General features: G+C 37.0%; 1 protein-coding gene across 2 annotated transcripts in view; it reads right to left on the bottom strand.

Moving 5' to 3' along the window:
- Window positions 1–27,948, bottom strand: part of LOC113649062 (VPS10 domain-containing receptor SorCS1) — a 212,479-nt gene that overhangs the window by 81,319 nt on the left and 103,212 nt on the right. For both annotated transcript variants that reach the window (XR_003442055.2, XM_027156667.2), the window contains exon 2: window positions 9,189–9,256. Coding sequence is in view for 1 of the 2 variants with exons in the window: in XM_027156667.2 (XP_027012468.2) it covers window positions 9,189–9,256 (68 nt within the window). In the remaining variant the exon portion in view is untranslated. The remainder of the gene's footprint in view (window positions 1–9,188; window positions 9,257–27,948) is intronic.

Raw genomic sequence — 27,948 nt, 5'->3', positions numbered from 1 at the left:
GCAGGTCATTTTTCGTGAACCAGTTTTGGTACTAACAACAACAACAGCTTTAAGAACCTATAAAGAAAATGTCATTTACGTTATTCCTGATCAAAACACAAACAAACAACATGGTATTCTATACAGTATGTAATATATATTTTCTATACTGCTTATTCTGTCACAGGGAGCCGGGAGCCTATCCTAGGAGACTCTGGTCACAAGGCGGTGGACACCTAGGATGGAGTATACCAAACAATAATACACACTCCCCCGGAGTCCTCTAGATCTTTAAAGGTATTATCTGGTATCTGGCACCAAAGCGTTAGCAGCAGATTCTTTAGCATTTGTTAGTTGAGAAGCAGGATCTCCATGAATCAGACTCGCTTGTCCAGCACATCCAATTTATGCTCAATCAGACTGAGATCTGGGAAAGTGGAGGCTAAGTCATCAAACACCTTCAAAGACCTTACATAACTACATCCCACCCATTGGCAGACCTCATAAACTCTGTCTCTTATAGCAATGGTTCTTAATGTGGATCCCCAGAGGACCATGAAGCATAGATAGAAGCATAGCATAGCTTTATTGTATTTACTACTTAGCTTACTGTACTTAGACTTACTATAAAATATACCATGCCATAAAATATGGCATGTGGTAGCCAAGTTGTTAAGGTGTTGGGCTACCAATTGGAACGTTGTGAGTTAGATCCCAGGTCCACCAAGCTGCCACTGTTTGGCCCCTGAGCAAGGCCCTTAACCCTAAATTGTATAAAAAAAAAATTAGATAATGTAAGTCGCTCTGGATAAGGGCATCTGCCAAATGCTGTAAATGTAAAATATTCTTCTGTACCCAAATAATTGAAAATTTGTAGGGTTTATTTTACATTTAAATTGGTCCCAGGTATCACTGGAGATGAAATAAATAGTTTTTGGGGAAGCTTTTTAATGACACCAAACAATGAACCCTCTTACTACTCTGCATTATTTTAACATTAAACGTCTTCTCAGATCTAGTCTAGTCAAGTTCTCAAGTAGTTTGATGTGGGGCGAACATCATTAAATAATTCAGTCTAGTACTAATGTGAAATCTGTGTTCTGTTGAAATGTGCCAATCCAAAGTTCTGAAAGTTTGAACAACTTTTCTTTTTTTTTTCTTTTTTCTTTTTTCACTTCGCCACTTCGAATATATTCTGTGCAAGGCCTAAATAATCAAGTCCCTGCCTAAGATAGCCTAATTTGTGGATAAGATAAGGCATCTCTCATTCAGATTTAATCAAAATGTCTGCTTCTTTAGTCTTAGCAATCAGATGCACAGCCTGAATAGTGGCCTTGTTATAAAAAATTTTTTGATTCTTTAAATGTGCATGTAGAAAGCACTACACCATCAGCTGCAATTTATCGTAACAATCTTCGTTTTTCCTCTGTTCGGTATAAACCACAACCTAAAATGTTCCGGCTATAACTTTTATGGTGTCCTAAAACCTTGCTTTAACTTGAGCTTTAACTATTACAAGAACTCATAAAGAGGCTGTTCTGAGATCAGCATAAAGCAGCAACTCCTGCCAGGGGCTGACAATAAATAGCCTGACTCTGGAGGGTTCTTTTCCTGCTGAGATTTATAATGAAATGGTTACAGAGCAGATGAAATACAGTACTGTTCTCTCTGGACCCAGATGGCAGGAGGTGATTTATGACCGTTGCTCTGCACTGTCGCAGGGGTCATGCAGGACTATTGGAAAATTACATCATCTTTGTATCGATCAGCTACTCATAGGCTATTTCAAAAGACGTGTGATTTAATGTCAAGCGGCTGGACCCGTGTAATGTCTCTGCCAATGGCACATAGGTGATGAGAAAAAGGGACATCTCGAGTGGAAAAAAAAAAGCTCTTCACTTTCAAAAAGCTTCACTTTCACAAGATTTAGTCACCAATTCATTCACCAACCTAATGAACATTTGCTTTAGTAGCTGATTCTACAGCCGATTAACTTAAATTGGCTGCGTTTTTCTTCCAGTTGAGCATAGGTTACTTCAGCCGAGCTGAAAAGGAGAGTTCTGTTTACAGCCTAAGGCTATGCTTAAAGAGCAGCTTACTTTTAGCTGTAAACTTCTATTCCTAAAAATAACTAACACACACACACACACACACACACACACACACACACACACACACACACACACACACACACACACACACACACACACACAAAATCATCAACTAGTACCTTTACTTTATTAGGTTCACCTGAAAAACATGAGAAACATGAGAATCACTCAATTACAGTATGTGGCATGTCTGCTAGTGCCATCTAAATCATTTAGAAACTGATGACCTCTTGGCATTTACATGCAAAACAATACTGAGAATTGATTCACAATGCTGTATGGAACAACACAGAACCAGTTAATGGGATTATGAGATTGGTCAGAAAAGAATCTAGACTAGATCCGACTAATTTGAGAGGACAGGAATACAATGCTAACTAAAATAACCACTGTTTACAGCTGTGGTGAGCAGAAAAACATCCCAGACATTACATGTACAACACAGCAAACCCTGGGATACACAGTTAGAGCATAGCCAAGAACACAGTAGGCTCAGGCTCACAGAAAATGTTTCATTTCTGCCATGACATGAAGATTGTTTGGTCAGAATTTGTTGTCAACAGAATGAATTTATGGACCTTACCTATGAGGATGTGGTTAGCTTAGTGGTTAAGGCATTGCAAGCTTAGTTGACGTTCAAATCCTAGGTCCACCAATCTGCCAGTGCTGGGCCCCTGTGCAAGGCCCTTAACCCTCAATTGCTCAGTTTGTAGATGAAAGTTGTGATGAAAATGTAAGTAAGTAAATGTAAGCTCTGGATAGGGCGTCTGCCAAATTCCGTAAATGTAACCTGCCGTGTGTCCACACTTCAGGCTGGTGGTGGTAGTGTAAAGGTGTATGGAATGTTTTCTTAGCTCATTTATGGAAGTCTTATCACACAGTTGCGCATTGTTTAAATGCCATATCCAGTTTAAATATTAGCAAGCCTTTGTCGACACAATTTGCCTCTCCATCTACCTTTTCATTTCAGGCATTGGGCAGATGCCCTTATCCAGAGTGACTTATAACTTATCTCATTTTTATACAACTGAGCAATCGAGGGATAAGAGCCTTGCTCATGGGCCCAGAAGTGGCAGCTTGGTGGACTTGGGAATTGAACTCACAACCTTCTAACCAGTCGTCCACTTTAAGCTTTAAGCTACCACATCCCACATCTACCATCTTTTAATAGTCACATTCAGCCTGGTACTTCAGTTTCCTCCCAAGTCACCAGATCTATTATGAATTTTGCTACACAATCATGTCAACATGGACCAGAATCTCAAAGAAACATTTCCGTCACCTTGTGGAATCCATGGTGTGAAGAATCCAGGCCTTTCTAAAAGCAAAGCTTTCTTGTCCTGTATTAGTTCCTAATAAATTGGCTGTTGAGTGTATGTGCAGGGCAATGATTGTTTTTTCTATTTACTTATTTTTTTATTTTTTAGAGTGTTCCGTTTCACATGTTTCGAGTGTTTTGATCAAGGTTACACTTGTACATTGTGTCTGTCTTTGATAAACGGTGTCCGTTCTGTGTGTGGCATTGCTTTGATTCAAAGTCTGAACCTTATTTGAACTTCGAGGAAGCAAAAGCCATGTTTCGTCTCTTTCAATAAAATGGTGGCTTGAATCTTTTAGACTTCAAAACCTTCATTAGTTTTTAATAGCTTTGAATCTGCATACATGCTGAGCAGGCTGTGCTTCAAATTGAGTTTTAAGATAATGAGAGCTGCCTTACTGAAAACCCCAAAAGTTAAGTGGCAAATCGGCTTGATTTTATGTTGTAAATATATGATGCGCACAACATTCTGATATTCACCAAGCCCTGCTTTATTTCCCATTTCTTTGCTCGTTTGTTGTTGTTGTTTTTTAAAGTGCATTTATAACCCTATGAACAATTTGTAACTGCCTTTATAATGTGTTTAATAAAAGTAAATTTGGCATTGGATCATTAAATATCCAATTTTACAATCACAGTGCTGTTGAATGTTCAATTCTGATTGGTCAAAACATGTTGATTCATTTTCTATGAGAACAAATCTGGCACCGGTTTTGATATTTTATCATTTCAGAAGTAAACCCATTTATAAAAGGGCATTATATACACACCTTTAAATATTTTTATTCAAACAATTTTGCTTTTAATAGTGCATACATCCTATTCAAATATACGCGACTCATCCCGTTAATATAAACAAGTACATATTCATAGATATAAAAAGACTATAATAAAAACCTACAGAATCAAAGGTTACAGACTTCAGTAGCAATTATGGTGAAGGTAAAGAAGGTGATTCCTAAAGTTCTCAGGAATAACAGTATTAAACAACATTCAAGTAGAAAAGGCTACAGAGCCAAAGCACAGCCTGGAAATAATCCTGTGAGTACAATGAAACAAAGCCTAAAAACATTTAAACAAATCAGATCCCCTGTGGAACAATATACTGGTAAAACGAATCTAAAATAAAACACTTTGGCAGTAATTGATCCCAAGAACACCATACTCACAGTGAACCGGAGGGGTAGAAGCATCATAAAAGTAGTAAGTGATACTAGGGCAATATATGTCATTGAAAGAAACATGAATGAAGACATATTAGAAGGGAATTTAATTTCATTAGCCAAGAGACTGAATCTTGGGAGAAGATGGAAGTTTCAATCGACAACATCCCAAAACCAAGAAGCCTAAATAACTCAAGAAGGCCTTGTATGGTCTAAACAATCTCCTGACTGCAATCCTGGAATTGTACAGAGGATTTTGAAATTGTGAGTGTATCAGTGTGACCCTCTAAACCCTGGGGAAATGAATGAAGATGATTTTCCAAAAGGAATGTGCCGGGACTGAACCACAATGTGGCACAAAGCTAATTACACACGCTCACGTTAAGACCCTACGAGTATATAGAAAATTTTTGCCTGTGGTGCTTTGACTTATGGACTGTAAAGCACTTTGAGACCTGCAGATGTTCACAGCTATTCACAAGGGCAAAACCCCATAATGCATCTGACATTTTATGTGAACCATAAATTACCATATCGCTGTCAATAAGCCAGAAAATAGCGAACCGTAATATGCTGAAAGGATTGCTTTAAAAGTTCAAGGAAATAGGCATAAAAGGAATAATAGCTGCATTTGGTAAATCTTTCAATGCCGTGGCTCACCAGATCCAAAGTAAGCGGATTACAAAAACAATTCATTATGCTTTAATGATATAGATCATTGTTGCGTGCCATTTGTGATACAAAAAAAGCATGGTTCATTATGTCAAGGACACTGAGCTTTAAGCTGTGTCAGCTTACTATATTACAGAATTTAATTACCAGCTCTGATTTATCTGAATAACTCATTTTGCCTTTTGCTGAATAAACTTTGTGTTAGGTAAAATCCCTAAGTGACATACTGAAATAAGGCAAATACAATTGCATGCAAATTGAAGACATTAATTAATGAATGAACTTACCAAGTGTGTCTACAAAAAATGACAAATAGTTGGCTTTTGTAACGGCACGTGACATGACAAACTACGTGACATCCAACAAACCACGGCTGTCACAGACTACAAATCCCAGCAGCCACCAGCACTCCCGCGTTGTCTTATAATTACTGTATGATCACCTGGGTTCCATTATAAATGTTTGGTTTCTACACTTTAAAAGCACTTTGGTTTCATTTCCTGGTTCTGAGGAGTATTCTTTGTTCCACCTTTTTTATTTTTATTTTTTTGGTTTCCCAACTTTTGCATCTGTCTTGCCGTGACATACCTGTTTGAACCTGTGTTTTTGCCCTGTTCCTGTAATTTTGACTGTTTACTTAAAAGTCCTGCATTTGTATCTTTTCTTTAAATCATGACAGGCTTCATTTTACATATTGTTTGGCTCTGCTTTCTTATGTGATCTCTTTCTGCTCTCTTTGGTGATCTCCTTCTGCTCTCTTTTGTGATCTCCTTCTGCTCTCTTTTGTGATCTCCTTCTGCTCTCTTTTGTGATCTCCTTCTGCTCTCTTTTGTGATCTCCTTCTGCTCTCTTTTGTGATCTCCTTCTGCTCTCTTATGAGAGTTAAGAATGAAATAATCAGAGTAAAATAATCATTAATCCTCTAGGTTTCATCTTACTGTAAGCAATATGCGGATATGGCCTGCACAAAGCATGTGCAGGATCTCATTGTTGAAAAAGAGATCTCACTTATTGAGATCTCTTTTTACTCTCTTATGAGATTTCTATCTGCTCACTTATGAGATCTCTTTCTGCTCTCTTATAGATCTCTTTCTAATTTTGTAAAGTAATAGCCTTTCATTATATCTGTAAAAATTAGTCCAATTTGAACAGGCTTGTAAATTGTGTTTTACAGTTGAAGGTGTTTCTGGCTGCTCTACTAATGCTCTATTATTTAAACGTGCACAGTGATATTCTGGCTATTTATTGAAGCCCTAGGTCCAAGCTGACATTATTTATAGGCTACTTATTTTTGAGTTATTGTCTTTTGGATTAAATGAATTCAACGTAAATGACCAGTCAATAAGAAATATAATAATTTAAAGATTGGTTGCGGTTTCCATAACTGTAATTATGAGTATGGATTTAAATGAACAAGCAAAAAGAAAAGTGGCTTAGATTACATTGCACACTCCTGTTTAAATAAATAAATAAGTAGTAAATAAGTAAGTAAGTAAGTAAGTAAGTAAGTAAGTAAGTAAGTAAATAAATAAATAAATCAATAAATAAATGGTAGGTTTTGGGGATGTAATGAAAATTCAACCGAAATATATCAGATTTTTCCCACCTTTATTTTGATATAGCAAGCAACAAAATCCTATTAGAATAGATAGATAGATAGATAGATAGATAGATAGATAGATAGATAGATAGATAGATAGATAGATAGATAGATAGATAGATAGATAGATAGATAGATAGATAGATAGATAGATAACCATGTTTATGGTAAAATAGAGAAAATATCTTATATAAATAACTTTGTGGCATAAGTTTGCACACCCTTCTATAATACGATGTGTTACTATGCTCAGAATGAATTAATCATCTTCTAGATTTCATCTTACTGTAACAAATTTGCAGACCATGGCGTGAGCAAAGCATGTATAGGATCTCATTGTAGAAAAGTCCTGACCGGAAAAGGGGTGCAAAATAATGTATATAGTTATATAGTTTTATAGAATAGTTTCTCTTATGGTTCATGTGTCTGGTGTTTAGAGAGAAAAAAAAATAGGAAAAAAAAACTTTCAAGCCCACCTGAAGTTTTTGACACAAAAAAGATATGTTGGTTGCAATAACCCAAAGAATCACCCAAAGAACATGGTGAAGCATGGTGGTGGCAGCATTGTGCTGTGTGGTTGCTTTATTTAGCTGGGTTTGGGGCTCTATTCACATTAAAGAGAAGCATGGTAGCTTGAAATAATAATATAGTTTAAGACGAATCCTGTAGGTAATGACCCAGAGCACAAATCCAAGTCAACAAAGAATGGCTTTAGAACCAGTAGATCAACATTTTGAAATGTCTAAGTAGAGTCCAGGTCTAAATCCTATCAAGACCTGTGGAATGACTTGAAGAGTGCTGGACACAGGAGATCCTCACGTAATCTGACGGCTCTGGAATATATTATTAAACTGGAGTAAAATTGTCACTCTTGGTACCTTTTTACCCAAAAAGGCAGAATGTTGTGTTACAAACAAAATCTGCTTTAACAAAGTGTTGGTTAACATTTCTGTTTGGCTGTGTTTTTTTATACTTCTTCTTAATCTTCTTATACATCTTCTTAATTTTAAAAGGAGTGTGTAGACTATATTAAATCCACTGCAGAGAGGCTATGAAGTCTAACACCTCCTCAACCTAACATTAACCTTTTTTACTTCTAACAAAGTAACAAAATATTCATTCACTCATTTTCTACCGCTTATCCGAACTTCTCGGGTCACGGGGAGCCTGTGCCTATCTCAGGTGTCATCGGGCATCAAGGCAGGATACACCCTGGACGGAGTGCCAATCCATCACAGGGCACACACACACACTCTCTCATTCACTAAGTAACAAAATTTTTTTTTTTTTTTTTAAAAACTTAAATACGTTATTTGGTTGAATGCTTAGTATAGAAATTCAAATAGGTGAATTTTCTGGTCCTGTTAAAAATTTGGTGTATTTAATCAGGCTACAACTTAAGAGAAATTGAGTATACAATTTAATTTTTGTAATCTTTCCTATGCTTTCCAGCCTTAATACTGTATTTATATATTTTACTATGTTGACTGTTACATCGGAAAAATATCTAGTATTTTCCATGAAACATTATTATAACACAAAGCTAGCACCAAATAATATAATCTCTAGTTCATGTGTAGGTCAATTTAAAGAAATGTTTATGAGATTATGAAAAAAAAGAAAAGAACAGAAAAGAAAAACTGCCTTTATAATGTGTTTAATAAAAGTAAATGTGGCATTGGATCATTAAATATCCAATTTTACAATCACAGTGCTGTTGAATGTTTACAAATTATACAAAAAAGAAAAGAACAGAAAAGAAAAAAAAGAAAAAAAATGAAAAGATTTAAAAATACTCTACTGAACTCCCCCAAAATTTCCTCTTCTTCTTCTTCTTCTTCTTCTTCTTCTTCTTCTTCTTCTTATTATTATTATTATTATTATTATTATTATTATTATTATTATTATTATTGTGAATAATGAAAATATCAACAATAATAACAATAGTGATGATAATAATAATAATAATAATAATAATAATAATAACAACAACAACAACAACAACAACAACAATAATAATAATAATAATAATAACAATATTATTATTGTTATTGTTGTTGTTATTATTATTATTATTATTCTTATTATTATTTATTCATTTATGTATTTATTTACAAAAAAAAATCAAATATGGTTCATGGAAAATTCCATATACATCCTTCCAATAAAGCAGACAGTTTGTACATGATCTCCATCATCACTGCTTCATTTTGAAGCCAACATGCAAAACAGAAACAACAGGAAACAGTTTTCTAATAGCCTTTGAACCTCAAAGATCTTTAAGAAAACGTACATGTGTTCACAATAATGAGTTTTATTACAGATAGTATTTTTTGCAAACTTACCTCCACAGGGAGCTCTCAGTGACACTGCCAAGGTTGAAGTCGTACAGCTTGGTCAGCATGAGAATTACCTGGAAAAAAGCACCATGTGGTTATTTCATTATTCAAGCCTCATGGCTCATGGTAATGTGTGATTAATATATTTGCATAACTTGAAGGTGAAAGATGATTTGTTTGTACATGCTAATCACATAACAGCAGAGAAAGCACTGAAATCCATCTGCTGAAACAAGTTATACAATACAATCTGTCTGGTAGTAAAAAAAAATAATAATTAGACATTGTGCTAAAAGTATAGATACAGATTGGTCCATGATTTCTGGGCAAAAAAATAGTACACTCTTCTATTGTATGTTTTCCTCTCAGACAACTGAAGAAAATATTTCTGTTTCTACTCGCATAGGAAAAAATTCCAAAAATCACTGAGATGTTCTGTTATCTTTTAATTGTCCTCAGAAACAACTAAACAAATGAAGCTCCTTCATTAAAAAAAAACAACGCAAAATGTGATTAAACTTCACCGAACCTGATTCACCCACCGCCTTGTGGGCGTTACGTATTTTTGTGTTGGAGTCAATACACTCTGCATGTCTCGCAAAAAAATAAATAAATAAATAAATAAAGCAAATACTACAGAGGTTCTTGTTTATTCGCATGTTTAATATATATACATATACTTATATATTTATATATCGGATTGCCTCTGCCAGGAGGTTAAGACCTGTGCTTCAATTGCTCCTTAGACAAGATAATGACCCCAAACCTACAGAAGACCAAAATAACACAAAATCCTGCATTCAAAATTTTTATTCCTGGTTAAACAACAAACTACCTTTATACATGTGACCTTGCGATGACCTTGACTCTGATCAGATCAATTCCAATTCGCTCATCTGCTGGACACAAAAATAACTCCATATGAATCGTTATACATTATGTAAAAGACTACAAAACCTTTTTTCACACGATCACACGGACGGATAAACTGAAACAAATCATCCGAGATCCTCCAAGTTTCTCCAACTTAAACATTACAGGTTTATTAACATTCTCATCAGGTGAAGAATTCACAAAATATCAATCGGTTTGTCAATTATTGTGAAACATGAAGAGATATTTTAGGTAAAAGAAAAAAAAATAAAAGTAGACATAACCTGAATATATGTTTAAGCTCAAAACAGCACCAACTGTTCCTGTAATTGTATTTTCATGACAAGTGCTAAGAATTCTGACACAGACAACATGCACTTAATATGAAAACCTAAAGATCTACTCTTTTAAGAGCCTTGAAAGCCGCACAGTTCCTAACTTTAGAGCATCCCTGAGTTACAAGAGCACATTGGTGAATCTTTCAGAAGAGTTTCACAACAACTTGTCACCTTCCTGTGTGACAAGATAATCATGACTGACATTCGTTACCACTTAATCATAATGTTTCGAATCGGGATACCACTGAACAAATATTCTTTAGAGCGCATTTTGGATGTACAAGACTTTCCTAACTAGGTCAATCGTGCTCCTTGGGGAAAATATAAGAGAGAAAATGCTGTAGTTTGCCTGAAGTGAAAAGGAGTAGCACACATGAAAAACTTCTGATCTATTTCTTTCAAATTTGTTGGAAGAGCTGAACATCTGCAAAGGCAGATAGACATACTGGTGGAATATACATTAATGAGGATTGTAACGGAGGTCGTAATTTTGCCTGAGCAAGTTTTTCTTCTTAATGCTACCTTCTTCATTTTAGTGACCTTCTCCCAGTGTGCTGTACTAACGTGTGAAGCCCAGGTGTGCGTGTGACTTTGCTCAGATTAATAAAAAGAAAAAAAAACCTACGTATCCATGTGTCAACAACTACAAGGCAGAAACACATGCACCCGGGCAGCAGAATCACATTTCAACATAATGCTTGTTATCACACTCATTATGCGCCGACATCTGCCACATGTCCACCGGTACAAAGATCAGAACAGACCTCCTGTTCATTCAAACGGAAGAAGTTGGATATAAGAAGGAGATACAGTAGTAAGGTATGTTGTGTACAGTATTTTTTTATTCACTTAAAAATTTCTAAGCCCTTCTCCAAATCATTAAACGCGTAGAACAGCAGATGTCCCGATATCACCAATGTGAAAAAAAATAAGTTATATCTTTATTAATCTTGCACTTGTTGGCAGATCCAAAATTCTCGGGTCACGGGGAGCCTGTGCCTATCTCAGGAGTCATCGGGCATCAAGGCAGGATACGACGGAGTGCCAACCCATCACAGGGCACACACACACTCTCATTCACTCACACAATCACACACTACGGACAATTTTCCAGAAATGCCAATCAACCTACCATGCATGTCTTTGGACCAGGGGAGGAAACCGGAGTCCCCGTAGGAAACCCCCGAGGCACGGGGAGAACATGCAAACTCCACACACACAAGGCAGAGGCGGGAATCGAACCCCCAACCCTGGAAGTGTGAGGCAAACGTTCTAACCATTAAGCCACCGTTCCTCCTATTATAAAAATGTATTTCTTAAAGATTTAACTGTAATTTATTTGCAGAAATTGGCTTAATGTACAGAGTGGATCTGATTCAATTATAGAAATATGTTAGGTATATAATATTAACTCTTTTTATCAGTACACTGGTGGAATGAAAATCCACTTATCAGACATTTTCAATCAGTATAAACAGCTTAATTATGGACAAGCACCCAGGGAGAGAATAAATGGGTTTGATATCACCCTGTACTTTGAAAGTAGAAACATTAATGTCAAAAAAAAAAAAAAAAAAAAACAGGTCTGAATTTATTGCCACTAGTAGGCTCGATAAAAACAGAAATAATGCCAATCTAAGCATGTGCATAAATATTAATGATTAAATAATAAACTATATACTGTTATATTTACTTATTTGTATCCATCACACCCACTTGACATGTACTTTCATCACCATATGGTTAAAATCTGACTTTAGACTGACCTATAATGTGCTCCATGAAGTTGTAGACATGAACAATACATCAATACTGGATTGTGTTTAAGCCACATGAATCAACCATGCTATTTTCTTCACTGGTGATTCTAAATCAGGTTACTGCAGTGCAGGTAATAATAATAATAATAATAATAATAATAATAATGACTACCTCGGGTCACGGGGAGCCTGTGCCTATCTCAGGCGTCATCGGGCATCAAGGCAGGATACACCCTGGACGGAGTGCCAACCCATTGCAGGGCGCACACACACTCTCATTCACTCACACACTACGGACAATTTTTCCAGAGATGCTAATCAACCTACCATGCATGTCTTTGGACCAGGGGAGGAAACCGGAGTACCCGGAGGAAACCCCCGAGGCATGAGGAGAGCATGCAAACTCCACACACACACAAGGCGGAGGCGGGAATCGAACCCCCAACCCTGGAGGTGTGAGGCGAACGTGCTAACCACTAAGCCACCGTAACACCCTTAGTTGAATAACTGAAAAGTAAAATTTTAGTTTTCAGGTTTGTCCCTAAATGTTTGCGAATCAATAATAGTATGATACTTCACAATTTCAGATGTCAGTCATGACACGTCATGAACTCTGGTTCACTCCCACACTCAGAGTCGCCATCAATCCTATTAGTTACTTATTGGCCTGTCGCAGTTTGACCCTGCTCTTTGCCTGATGATGTTAGAATGTACTGTACAGTAGTCTCGTTTCACCTATTAATCCAAATTTTGTGACTTTTTTGTAATAAATCCTCTTATATCTGTATCTATATCTACCTCTAAGCATCTACTTCCTGATAAAGTATGAAGTTTAAGTAGGTTTGGTCTTGGCAGGTTATATCTGCTACGCTGCTGCTGCTGGGAGAGTACGAAGACTTGCACAGTTGAACCTGCACAGAAATAGACATATTTAATAACATGATGCTGCTGCCTAAAGTGAAGCAGGAGGTATTCCCTCTGAGGCAGATCTATACCAAGAGGAGCTGCACAGAAGGAGAGGAAAGAGGAAAATCTCTTGCTATGTGTAGAGGCTGTGCCCAGGGGTTTAGACTGGGTAATAACGGAGAACAACAAAGGGCTGGTGTCAGGTCAACCGATCAGCACGTATCATAACTGAACTAGAAGTTTATACGTTATAATGTGCAATTGTTTCCATAGTAACAATTGGAACTTATTTATTATTAACAAGTGTGAAGACGTTTTTAACATTTATTTAACCGTATGGTACGAGTCATAGGTGTAAACACTCTAATGAAATCATACAAATAAACTCACTTAACTCATACTTAATTAAGACATGGTGAGATAAACATTTTTGGCTTTTGTTAATTGAAGTTTTTCATGTTTTGTAACTGCTTGAAAAAATTCTGTCTTCTAAAATGGTGTCTTAGTTCCGTGCTGCTGACTTTTCACGTAAGATGGCTTGGCCTCGTTTACATTAATCTGCATTGGTGAACTCTTAGTTGATTTAGCATGCTAATTTTATTTGCAGCTACATTATTTATTTATTTATTTTTTGAGCAAACCAAAGTAGTTTCTCTAAAGTAGATAGATAGATAGATAGATAGATAGATAGATAGATAGATAGATAGATAGATAGATAGATAGATAGATAGATAGATATGCACATTGATTTTCATGAGGAACTGATATCTTCACTACACATTTAATTTGAAGGACATGACACAAAACGCATAAAAAAAGTTTTTAATTCAAACAAAACATGAGCATTAAATCATCTCAAATAAAGAAATAAATAAATAAATCAAAATGTAGCCAATTAAAAATATTTTCACAAAAGCCTAGGAGCAATATGGCACATAATACTGATAAACAAACATACTTTGTGTTTGAATTCAGATCCATTTAAAAGGGAAAATTTAAGGTGAAGTTTTAAAACTTTCTCAGACACAGTTTCATGCGTCAAAGAAAAGTCTCATCACACAATTAAATTTTAGCATTTAACACCAGTTCAGATCAGTATCAATTAGCTGATGTTTATCTGTGTGTGTGTGTGTGTGTGTGTGTGTGTGTGTGTGTGTGTGTGTGTGAGAGAGAGAGGGAGAGAAAGAGAGAGAAAGATGGATTCAGTCAGACCACATGCATGTCTACATATCTGCCTTCAGCTAAACTGCAGGAAAGGGGAACGGGTCTGGGGAGCTGCTAACCTTAAATGTCCAAAAGAAAGCTGTGCATGCTAATGACGATGCAGCAGGGCGTGTTGATACTGCTGCAGGCATCGCATGCTGGCTTCAACTCTCTTGTTAACTAGGTCTGTCAGCGAGATTAGAAGTGTGGGTGGGTGGGTGGGTGGATGTTGTATGTGTGTGTGAGTGAGTGTGTGAGTGAGTGTGTGAGTGAGTGAGTGAGTGAGTGAGTGTGTGAGTGAGTGAGTGTGTGAGTGAGTGAGTGAGTGAGTGAGTGAGTGAGTGAGTGAGTGAGTGAGTGAGTGAGTGAGTGAGTGAGTGAGAGTAGAGACAGAGAGAGAGAGAGAAAAAGTATAAAGAGTGAGGAAGCATGGAGGGCTTCTTTAAGCCTCTTAGTGTACTTAAGCCTGTGTGTGAGACAGTGAATAACTGCTTATGTGTGACCGAGAGTGCCGGTGCGTCTCTGTATCGGCATGTGTGTGTATCTGTGGGTGCATTATGTATCAGGCTTTGTGCTCATGCATATATCTGTAACCCTGATTGTCTGTCTAGTTTCTTACACCAATTCTGAAGTAAAGAAAATACAAATCTTCTGGTTGGACATGACCTCAGAGCTTTAGCAGGCATGCCATGAATTCCCTGCTTTACTTTCATGTCTGTGATGGATACGTTCGCTTGAAATTCATACTCGTCATAAGTACATTCCAATGCTCATAGAGAATATTATTATTTGCCACATACTGAACAGTACAGTGATTTTTTTTGTTCTGTGCATAACCCAGTTTCATAGGAAGATAAGATATAGGATATAATATATACCTTTATTCGTCCCACAATGGGGAAATTTCTCTGTTACAGCAGCAAAGAGAAAGTACTGCAAATATATATATATATATATATATATATATATATATATATATATATATATATATATATATATATATATATATATATATATAAAGACAATATAATATACAGTATATACACAACACAATGTATAAATACAGAGAAGAAAAAAGAGGCCACAAATAAGTAGTTACGCTAACAGACATATTGCATACGGGTAATATTGCACGTTTTTTTTTTTTTTTTTTAAATTCTGTTATTGCACGTGTTGTTTAAAATACTTTGTTATTGTTATTATTGCAGTTAAACAGTAATCCGGTGTGTAATTATGGTGACTGGTTCACTGGGAGCAGCTTTGATTGTAAAGTCTAATAGCAGCAGGGAGAGCACAGGGTCAGGGTCAGAGCACAGGTTCAGCCATGATACTGTATAGCAACCTTGGAGCATAGTGAGTTAAAGGCATTGCTCAAAGCGCCCAACAGCAACAGCTTGGTGATTCTTGGGGTTTAAATCACTACTGGCCTTCTGATCAGTAACCCAGAGCCTTTAACCACTGATCCACCACTGCTCCTATAAATTCCCTTCATGTCATACCTTATAAAGTCATTGCTGTAGGGTTGTACACTTTTAACAAAATGTCTGGAACATAAAAGTTTATGATAAAAATTAAACCCATCTGTCTACGGCAGTATAAAATTAAAATAAGATCAGTAATAGTACGGAAAGCTGAGACCTGTAATCCCAATGCAGTATAAGCTGTATTGTCACAAAGAGGCTTTATTAATGTATCCCGAATGAGCAAGTCAGAGGTGTCAGAGGAAGGAAAAACTCCTCGAGAAGACATTTTAGAAAGAAACCGACCGGATAGCGTGATTATGAATCATTTTCCTTTTATAAATGGTGTACAATACTGTAGGCTCAAAAATTCAATCTAGTTTTAAGATGAAGTATGTCTTGTTGTCGTTATCATGTCGTTTCACTGATAGAGGTTTAAGTGCAAAACGGTTTGTACCGCAATTGCTGTGCTAAACCTATCAGAGCAGAACTATTTGAATTATATCGATTGAAAGCCGCCTTCCTTTTTTTTTTTTTTTACGTGGTACCATCTACAGTAATCTCATGTATCTTTAGGCTGGCTGTGTGTAGACATCCTGAGCAGCGGCGAGTGAGTTTCCGACAATAACAATAACAATAACAATATAAAATGTTTTTTTTTAATCATTTTTTCTGTTTTCTGCCATTGTCTTGCCACTGGCTGACTTTAGTAGGCAGAAATATATGTGATACGACTGACATCGAAGCACCAATCAGAAATAAGCATCTGTCCATCAACTCCTTTTTTCCTCCAACCACAGAAACTGAACTGACTTCTATCCTCCTTGTTTTTTGTATCTGAGCAAAACTACATGGAGTCAGAATTCAGTATTTTTACATGAACACTATTTTAGTGCTGTGCTTCACGATCTACGTCACATTTTAATGGAGCTGTAGTACAACTGAGATAATCATAATCTACACTACATCTTTAGTAATCTTTAATAATCCATCTGCCTATATCTGTATATCTGTATATCTATATATCTAATCATGTGTCCTAACACTCTGGAATACTGCAAACCCAAGACTAACTTTCCCTTTACTAACATTTGTTTTAATTGTATAAATACTGTAAAAAAAAAAAACCCCCCCGCTAGAATAGTTAATAAGTCGCTTGCCTCATTCCTTTCTTCCTGCATAGAAATAATTCACATTTTACATTTACAGCAGATGGCCTTATCCATAGCAACTTACATTTTATCTCATTTTTATACAACCAAGGGTAAGGGCCTTGCTCAGGGGCCCAGCAGTGGCAGCTTGGTGGATGTAGGAATAAAGAAGAAATAAAACTCACAACCTTCCGATTGGTAGCCCAACACCTTAACCACTAGGCTACCACATACCACAAATAATAGTCTGATGTTTAAGGTTTCAGTAACCAAGGGGGTCAAGAGTTGAAATTTCAGGACTTCCAGAAAGTTTCCTACAGCTGTTTCCTTGAGCTTTAGCCTTCTATAAACTTTATTTATTATAAATGTCTATATTTTAAACATGTTCGTTGCTTTGGATAAAGGTGTCTATTCGATAAATTACACATAAACCTATATAAAGTTATTACACTTGCATGCTAAATTAAAGATTTTCCTAAAAATCTATCAAATCAGGATGCTATTTTGTTTATAATCTTAAACTTATAGATGTTTTTTATAGAACTCGAGTTTTACTGCAGATGGAAAGTATAAGCACACTGGAAATTTTACTAGGAAAAAAGCTCAAATTGCTCCCAATGCTACAGCAAAATATAGAAAGCTGCAGTTTTTGGTTTCTCATGAGTATTGCTTGCGCTCAGAGTATCTGTTGCCAGCTCATACTCCTGGCTCTCACAGCCTGTTTGTCCTTCAGTTCCAAACAGAAAAGGACTGAAGAGCCTCAAACACTCATGCACAAAAAAAAAAATCCCAAAACATTGCCTTGACACAGGAGACATTTTGAACTCCGATACGCCACAAATATGTTTAATATTCCAAGCTTTATACCTGTTACCAAATGAGGCATTTTGGTATTTAAAATAACTTGTGATTGGCATCAAGTTTTTAACCTTTAAAAACTGAAACACTTTACACTGCTTTATATATTTATATTTAGCTCGGATGCTCGTATCGATCGGAAATGTAACCCGGGACCTTGCAGCAGAACGGCGCAAGTAAACCTAAAATTCTACCCCAGAAATTCTCAATTATTTAATCCAGCTACCTGGTTTCTGTTGTTGTAATAGTGTGATCTTGGCTCCATGGGAATCGGGGCAAAGAGTCATGGAGTGTTAGAGGTGAAGACAGAGGATGGAGACACAGACTTTTATTGTGAAGGTGCAAGAGAACAACAAAAACAGATACAGACTACAGTGTGAGCACGGCTATTGAAGGCAAAGCAACAAACAACAGAGCATCAACATCAGAATGTGCTATAGAGAAACCTAAGCCTGTATTCATAACAATTCTAAGAATGATCTCAGAAAGCTAGGAATCTTATCTTAAGAGTGATTCTCAGAGCAACTCTGAACAAGGAAGATACAAACACTTTTATCTTAGAGAGGGGGCGGGGCTTAACCTGTTACTAGGTATGATGCATTCGTTTGAAGACTGTGATTGGTTGTCCAATAAAAAAATTAGCAGTGCTCTTAAAATCTGGTCTATTATAAACCTTCACTTTGTCTCTATGTAAGATATTTGAGGCTATATAGTGTAGGGATTACGTTCATGACCGATCTTATTAGAGATGTTCTAATATCTGTGTTATTATTGTAATAAATGTAATGTAAATGTAAATGTAAACATTTCCGACACTGCAGAAATTAAAATGATAGCAATTTTGCTGTTGTGGCATTTCGGCCCTGTTTCTGAGATGTTTGTTATTGAAAGCTTATATCAGTTTATTTCATTTAGATAATCTTTAGATTGGTCCACCGCTTGGATATTAACATATGTTGTTGTCTTTAGAATTTCTTCCTGTCTCAGCTTGATGGGGACCAGCATGTCAGACTGTCAGGTACCCAGAATTCATGCTTGATCTGCATGGGAACGTATAAAAACACATCAGCGCCTTGGCGTAACACACGATCCCAACGTGACTGTGTGCTGTAGTTGACAAGCTATGACAAGTTGTGTCCCTTACTTATCCAGGAAAAAGTAAAGAAAGTGGTTAAAAAAGCAGAAAAATACTGTATGCATTACATAATCTTTTATTGATTTTTTACCTTCAGCCAATATTATTCATCAATATCCTAAAAATAAATAAAATCAATATTTAAAGGGTTTTTTTTTTTGCTGTTTTTAAGAGAATTGTGGTGTCTCTTAATGGAACTGGAATAAAATTCATTCATTCATTTTCTACCGCTTATCCGAACTTCTCGGGTCACGGGGAGCCTGTGCCTATCTCAGGCGTCATCTAAGGCAGGGTACACCCTGGACGGAGTGCCAACCCATCACAGGGCACACACACTCTCATGTTCACTCACACAATCACACACTACGGACACTTTTACAGAGATGCCAGTCAACCTACCATGCATGTCTTTGGACCAGGGGAGGAAACCGGAGTACCCGGAGGAAACCCCCGAGGCACGGGGAGAACATGCAAACTCCACACACACAAGGGGGAGGCGGGAATCGACCCCCCAACCCTGGAAGTGTGAGGCAAACGTGCTAATCACTAAGCCACCGTGCCCCCCTTTAAATAAAATTAACCACCATAATAATTTTATTTCAGATTAAAATGCATGCATTTTTTCAGACCTGAATATAATAGACAATGTTATACTTCATTAATGTTTTTGAGGAAACTGATACTGATCATTAAAATTTAGATTAGTACATTACATTTACATTAATCTGCATTGGTGAACTCTTAGTTGATTTAGCATGCCAATTTTATTTGCAGCTACATTTATTTATTTGTTGTTGTTTTTTTGAGCAAACCAAATTATTTTTATTTTCTGAAAGACAGACAGACAGACAGACAGACAGACAGACAGACAGACAGACAGACAGACAGACAGACAGATAGATAGATAGATAGATAGATAGATAGATAGATAGATAGATAGATAGATAGATAGATAGATAGATAGATAGATAGATAGAACATGCTTTTACAGTATATACGTATAAACACGTCCTAACTTGTAATTGGGATCCACATAAGCAAACTCATTATCCTCAACAAGTGTTTAAAGATTTCTATGTTGCAGCCACCTAGTGTTTTAAAACACTTCCTTGTCAGTGAATCTGCACAGAACACACAGTCTTTCAACTTTAATTCAGCTGCACAGTGCAACCTGACACACAGACAGTGATCGAGTGGCACATTGTGAATAATGCACACAGAAATGTGTTGTTTGCATATTTCAAAGCAAATAAGTGTGTCTGTGAGAGGAGAGAAAGGAAAAGAGTGCAAATGATACTTAGAGTGCGCGTGTGTGTGTGTGTGTGTGTGTGTGTGTGTGTGTGTGTGTGTGTGTGTGTGTGTGTGTGTGTGTGTGTGTGTATGTGCATACATATGCACATGCACGCACAGACACACACCTCTCCCTCTCTGTTTGCCAAGCAGCATTCCAAATGAATGATGTCTCTGAAACCAGCATTTATTCAAGTAATAAATCATCGTTTAGCTCATTGCAGTATGGCACAGTTATCACTTGACACAATTTTTAAAATGGGATGCGTGGTCACTCTCCATCGACCTGCTTAGTTGAGAAAATAAATAAATAAATCTGTGTGTGTGTGTGTGTGTGTGTGTGTGTGTGTGTGTGTGTGTGTGTACAGTATATGAGTGTGTTGATAAGAAAGAGGTCAGAGGAGATTGGCCACACTGTTTTGAGCTGACAGGAAGTCTACAGTAACTTAAATAACGACTTGTTCCGATAACGGTTAGCAGAAAATCATCTCAGAATGAACCACAGGTCGAACCTTGAGGTGAATGAGCTACAAGAGCAGAGTAGAAAAGCACACTGAGTTCATTCTTGTCAGTTAAGAGCATTAATGTGAGTTTCAATGAAACTGAAGATAGGAAAAGGAGCAGCTGAGATGTTAGATAGCTATAACTAGCATCAATCTAGCATGTTAAATTACAATAGTTCCTTTATGGGAAATTTTAAATAATCCTAGCACCATATCAGACCATATCTGTGAACTTGACAGCCTCGTCAAGTTTCCCGCTTAAAACAATATTTGAAATTCTCCGCTTCACTTACAAAGCCGTTAAAAATCTCCCTCCATCTTATCTCTTTGATTTTCCTATTGCCTCCTTACCTAGCTACATCCTCAGATCTGACGAGCTCAATTTTCATCCATCTAAATCTCCTGAGCTTTGATGACAGTTCATCTGTAGACTCTGAAATCTCTCCAGCGTAGATACCATATGTCCACATTTCTTTCCGATCTTTGAAACTTCCTTCATAATATATGATTTTCAAAAGGCCGACCTCAAAGCGCTGTTGAAGTCTTGATTTATTTTTTTTTTATTCGTTTGTCAGAATGTTTTACATGGATGCGTTTGGCTGAATATTGTATGACGGAGGATTCACGCAAACAAATTTTACATGGTATAGCTTTCCACAGGGAGATATTTATTTACCATTTTTTCAAGGAATCTCCAATGCCTATGATTTAAGTTAAAGCTGTAAGGAAATGAATTAAAATAAATAACGCCCCACAAATCCAATACTGCAAAATGATCTGTCCACCTTTATGCAGTGCTTAATCAAAATCTCAGCTCATTAATTTGTTCATTGTCTGATGGATCTGATCAGCCCTCCTTCCTATCACATGCTAATCTATAATAAACTACACTCATATGAAGGGTTTGGTTGGTTTGGTTTATATCCTATTCATCGGTTAGTCTTAGGGCCTTTTTACACCTGGTCACTTCATGTGTTGTCTCTGATCCGATAGCTATCCGATTTGTTAAAACTGTTCCATTTACATTAGGCCACATGAATGGCAGATGGGATATCGATCGGAGCTTTCTACTCCCGCCCAAAATGCAAATATATTTTACCCCATTTCCGGGGTAATTGAAATGGAACACGCTTTGGTGTATGCAATCAAAAAGAACTTGTTACGACGGTTATGCTACAAAAAACAGCATTTACTGTTTGCTGCATTTTCGCTTGTGGCAGCAGTGCATTTTAAGACCCAACAAATCACCTGGTGAAAGATCACCTGCGAGTGACGTACTTCCGTTTGGGAGGAGTATACTGTAGCGCAGATGTATGTGGCTTGAACACTTGTCCAGTTGCATCTGAAATGCATCCCAGACCACCTCCTGAAGTGGTCTGTACTGTACGATTGGATTTATATCCGTCTCAAACGTTTCGGAGGTCATTTAGACCTGGACTTTTTACGATCGGATATCTATCGGATCACAGAAAACGCATGAAGTGACCAGGTGTAAAAAAGCCTCTAAGCCTTTTGGTTGTTGATTTGAATGTTGTGTTTAAGTCCCAGCAAACTACCACTTGAGCATTAACCCTCTCTTGCCCTTAACGCTCTCTGCACCATGGGGTGCAGTATTAAGCCTCACCCTGCATTAAGTCCCCTAATTCCCAAGCTGGGATAATAATGAAACGTATTCCACCCTACTGCACATGTGACAAAGTCTTTTTTTCTTCAATACCACACATCTTTGTGAAATTGTCTCCGAAACAGATGTTGTACGCAATTGCGGCTGGTACAGAATAATGCATAACGGTATAATCAGGCTAGTGATGATATCAGACCAAAATAGAGGCAGATAACAGATACATGTGTACATGAATTGTAATCAGCAGAGGTCTCAACCTTGTTTCAGCCGCCCGGTAATGAGATGATAAAAATGTAATCCAGAGGATTTGAAGCTAGAAGGTCTTTTTTGTCTGAACAGACAGATATATAATGAGAGGATCAACTGTCATGAGCACTAGAATAAAATTACCTGACTTTGTACTTGCAAAAGGGATGAAATAGATGAGTGTCAGGTCAACACCAAGGTGATGATAAAAGCAAATGTATAAGACAGCTATGCCTGCAGATGCCCCGGAGAAATATTTACAGCTAATATCTGAGTCCACAAGAAGATAAATTGTCAGCCAAGTTTTTTTACTACTACTGACATCCGTAAAGAAAAAGAAAATCAGCTTGATCACAGATGACAAAGAATATTGTGTAAGAATTCTTATTTTTTCGGGTTCACAAAGATGGAGAACCGACACAAAATGTAGCTTCTTAAGGGTTCTTTTGTAGGCTAAATGAAGAGTCACTGAAAGGAAAGAAAATCACTATGCAGAGGACTATCTCAGTATCCTTAGCTGTCTTTCCACTTCAACCAGTACAAACATTGACAGAACAGCCTCTGTTGTCTTAGACTGATAACAGCTGAGTTCTCCAAATGGATGATCATAGTTCGAACAAATGCATGAGTGATGCGCTTAAAAAACTAATATTTGTCCTTTGCAAGAACAGACCGGGTTTTGAATGAAAAGAATGCTGCTTATAATCCATATTGTTGTTTAAAATACGACTACCTCCAAGCTAACGTTCAACAAAAACAACTAAACTCGATCGGTATTGTATATAAGAGCAAGACCGATATAATATCGGGAACAAAGAATCTACATAGCATGACGTGTAACGCTATAAAGATCTAATATCCGATCGTGATCCCAGCATTTGCAGATCCTACATTGTTAAAAGTACTTGTAGACCCTTCAGGGATACAAAGATATGTTCAAGCATTTGTCAATGCTAAATATCTATACACAGTATGTGTGTGTCCTTTAAGGCTCCAAGCACTTATTGATGCTATAGGGATCTAAACATTTGTACTTTTAGTGATCCAAGAATTTAGTGATCCTAGAAGGATCCACGCATTTGTTGAACTTCTAAGGATCTGAGCATTTTCAGATCTTATAGTAAGCTAATCATCTATCGATCCTGTAAGGATCCAAACATATGGGTTCAAACATGTTGATGCTATAGGGATCCTGACATTTGTCGATGCACCGGGAATCTAAGCATTTGCTGATCCTATTGGGGTCCAGATGTTTGTAAATCCTGTAGTGATCTAATCATTTGTTGAACTTGGATGTTAGGATGTTAGCATTTCTGGATCTGATAGTAAGCCAAACATTTGTACAGCCAAAATTATACTATAATAAAAGCAAAAGTAGTAGCTTTTTTTTTTGGCTGTAAACATTATTCAATCGCTGTAAATAAATGCATAGTGTTGAAACACTTCAAAATTTGCTAATTAAATAATCATAAATTAATATATTATAATGAACAGACTTGCTGCCTTACCAATTACATGTCTATTGAAAGTTAACTAGGAAGCAAAACTTGACCTCAACATGCTTTTAGACTGAATACTATTCTTCACTATACGACATAGAAGTACGTCACTTTATATGTGTCTTTTCTTACTCCAGATTGCTAACTTCATTTTTTTTTTCATTGTACGTTGATCCACTTGATTTGATTCTTTAAATAGAAATGTAAAAATGTAGTTTTCGACTTCTATAATGTTCCAGTAAAGTAAAAATACAAATGTTGCATGAGCTAACATGGCTAAAATACATAACCACAAATGCTAGTCTGCACAAATGTCTGATGAACATTTAGCCATCATTAGCCATCGTTACAGTACCATTATATGACTGAGCTATACCTTTTGTTATATGACTTTAATAAAAATAAAAAATAATGAAACACATCTCCATTTCAGACCAGGGTGGCTTGTGTTGCCATAATTGTTTGTTGCTGCCATTAGTGTTTAGCACAAGACAAACATCTATTAAAAGCCTTTAAGGGAAAATGAGCTGTGTTGTGCTTGGACCCCACTGATTCGCCGCTATGCTTGATTGATCACTGCCTCACTGCCTTTGCCACTGGCTCCTGGTTTAATGGCTCTCCTCACACCATCCAATTACCCTCCAGCAAATTATTTAGGCTTCCTTTGATGACCGAGAGCCACCGGAAAAATGTCTGAACTGGAAGCTATCCAACTTAATGCATAAATTAATAGGCCAGCCTGTAGCAGGAAGAGTTATTCATGGCTTACGCAGCTTACAGTGGCACGTTCCAGCACTATAGGGAGGCAATAAAAACAGTGTTATTGGTAAACCATAAACCTTTTCTCTATGATCCACCTGCCCGTTTATGGGTTATTGTGGCTTCACGGCAGACAGGAAGGCTGGAATATTCTAGACTTCTAAGGGAAGATTGGGATTCTGGGTGGTCAGCAGAAAGCAAAAGAAAGAGAGACGGATAGAGTAAGCAGGAAGACTATAGATGAAGGAATTAGGCATTGACAGACGCATAACTGGTTTTAAATTTTTTATCTATTGTGCTATTGATAGGAACTCAGAGCAAATCTATCCTGGCTGACCTCACTGTTGCACACTGTGCTTCCAGACAAAGTGTGGCATTAGCAAGCATTGACCATGAATATAAAGCAGTCTGTATTGCATAAGACATGTCCAGTAAGACACCTACCTGTCTTACAAGTACATATGCCCATTAATGTACTATCGAGACTGCCACAATTTGAAGTATGTCACATTGATTATACGATTCTACGATTCGTTGATTGCAGAAATCGTGGCTTTTGTGTAGAATTTGCAAAGAATAAATATGCAAATGTCATTATGTGCAGAAGAAAACAAAATAAAAATGAAGACAACGTATTCCCAACTAGACTTCAGGACAGTAGGACAGCAGAAAACTAGTCAATATAGTATAAGACAGGAGTATTCGGCAAACATTTGGAGGACCAGTAACACAAGTTCCTTGCTTGGGAAAGTTTGGATGAACAACTACAACGATGGCTGAATGTGAGCAACGACTTAACAACAAATGAACAAGAATATGGTTAACAATTAATGACTATAATTAAGCTGAATCAAATTAATTATGTTTTCCATTGTAGTGACATTTCACACTACAATGTTTGTATAGTGGCAGAGATTCTGAGCAGATGAGGCTATTGTGAATTTGGCACAAGGCCCCAATAGAGGATCTGCTACAGGCCCGGTGCTGTAGTACACTGAACTGGAACTACTTTTGTTTATACCTTTGAAGGTTCCGCTACAGTATTTGCAAGTGCTTAGTTTGTTACAGCACATCTGCCAAATTCCAACCAATGGAAAATGATAATGAGCTGATTAAAAACAAAGTATAGACATACAGTATTTTCCACACTATAAGGTGCACCTAAAAGCCTTAAATTTTCTCAAAAATCGTCCGGGCGCCTAATAATCCGGTGCGCCTTATGTGTGCACCGAGTTCCAAAAATCTATAAAAATGTTGTTGTGTGACTTTGGTAAGCGCTCCGCTTGATTGACTGTCGGTTCATTTCCCACTGACACAGGGACAAACACTATTTACGCTGGCAGCAATAAACCAATCAGAGGACATTACGTAATACGTACAGTACGTATGTTTACCTCCGCCACGCCTCCGGTAGGTACAGTATACTACCGGTATGTTGCAAAACAACATTAGTTTCTTCCTAACCATTATGCGCTCCACACTCCAGTCCAGTAGACGGCGGTAAATGCACCTTAAGTTGGTTTGCCATCCGCCAATAAAAATCAGATGCTTACGAGGCACAATACAAACTACAGGCTATCAGTTATGCGGTTGTAAATGGCAGCTGAAAGAATTCAACAACAATGTATTTATGGTTCGGGAGTGGAAGAAGCAAGAAAATGTACTGCACCAAGTTAAGAAGACACAGTAGATAAGGACTTTGATGGATTTGTGGGAGAAGATTGATTAAAAAATAATGTGTGTGTTGTTAAATAGTAGAATAAAGTTCAACTAAACTCACTGTTTTGCTTCTGTTACCTTTTTTGTAGACCGTATGTTTTAGCATGTGCCTTATAACACGGTGCGCCTTATAATCCGGTGCGCCTTATGGTGCGGAAAATACTGTAAGTGTGTGTTCTGTTAAAAGACTGAAGTGTGAATATAATCATTATTTAGTCATCTTCATAATACAGTAGTACCTCGAGATACGAGTTTAATTCGTTCCGTGACCTTGCTCGTATCTCAAATTGCTCGTATCTCAAAGCGATTTTCCCTATTTAAATGAATTGAAATCCCGTTAATCCGTTCCAACTCGCAAAATTCCACTCCAGTTGTTTTATGTGTTTTGAATATAAAAAATGTACAGTACCTGTATTTATAAATGACAAATATTGTATAAAAAACATACAGTAATAAAAGAGAATGTAAACAAAATAAACTGGTTTTACTATAAAAGTGTATTATTTACCTTGGAGATCAGACGACTAGAGCTACCGGAAGATGTGTACGGAGGTCGAGGGAGGAGTAAACAGGCGGAGGAATTTTGTCTTGTACGTACACTTTCACTTTCGTTCACTTACTCGTACACTTAAATGGAACTTAACTAAACTTCATTCAAATTAACGAACTTAACTGAAATTCTCTTAACGTAACTGAACTTAATTGCTACAATTTCTGTTTTCTTTACATTAATTTTGCTTAATTTTCTTCATCGCTTTTCTCTTCACTTGTTTTTGCCTTTTTTGTCACTCTTTCCTCACTAACATCTGCCGGTCGTTTTAATAAAAACCTGTCCAAGGAGGTTTGTTTCTTCCTCCCTTTTAAAATGTTTCGGAAATGTGTAAGGCAAGTGTCATTAAACAACACTGATGCACGACCAGTTGCACATGTTTCTGGGATGTTCGTACTGTATCTCACACGTGGTTCTTGGGGATCTTTGTTTCGGCGGCGGCGGTGGCGGCTCGGATGCTCGTATTTCGAAAATCCGTTTGTATCTCAAGGCAAAAATTTGGTCGAATCACAGCTCATATCTCAAAAACTTCGTATGTCAATGCACTCGTATCTCGAGGTATCACTGTATCTTAAAAGTTGTCTTAATTTATACATGCAATTTCCCTCACACAGATCACAGTCACTTTCAGGATTTGTAAATCACACTATAATTGCTATTCATTTATTTTTAATAGACCCCGCTCTGCTCAAGATTTGCTAACTGACCCCATTGAAATGTTAAAATCCTCTGTAGTCCCTGTCAGTAAATTAGCTTCAATCGATATTGTATATTTATGTACACACGGAAAGATTTTTGTTATTTAGATAGGGCATAAAAGTGTTATTTTTTATCTGTCAGAATTTAGACAGAATATCTAGAGACCCAAATTCTCAGAGACAAATTAAATCCA

The sequence above is a fragment of the Tachysurus fulvidraco genome, chromosome 18 (assembly GCF_022655615.1).
Source record: "Tachysurus fulvidraco isolate hzauxx_2018 chromosome 18, HZAU_PFXX_2.0, whole genome shotgun sequence".
Classification (NCBI taxonomy): Eukaryota; Metazoa; Chordata; class Actinopteri; order Siluriformes; family Bagridae; genus Tachysurus; species Tachysurus fulvidraco.
Note: the sequence above shows the minus strand (reverse complement) of the source record. Positions and strands in the feature narration are given on the sequence as shown.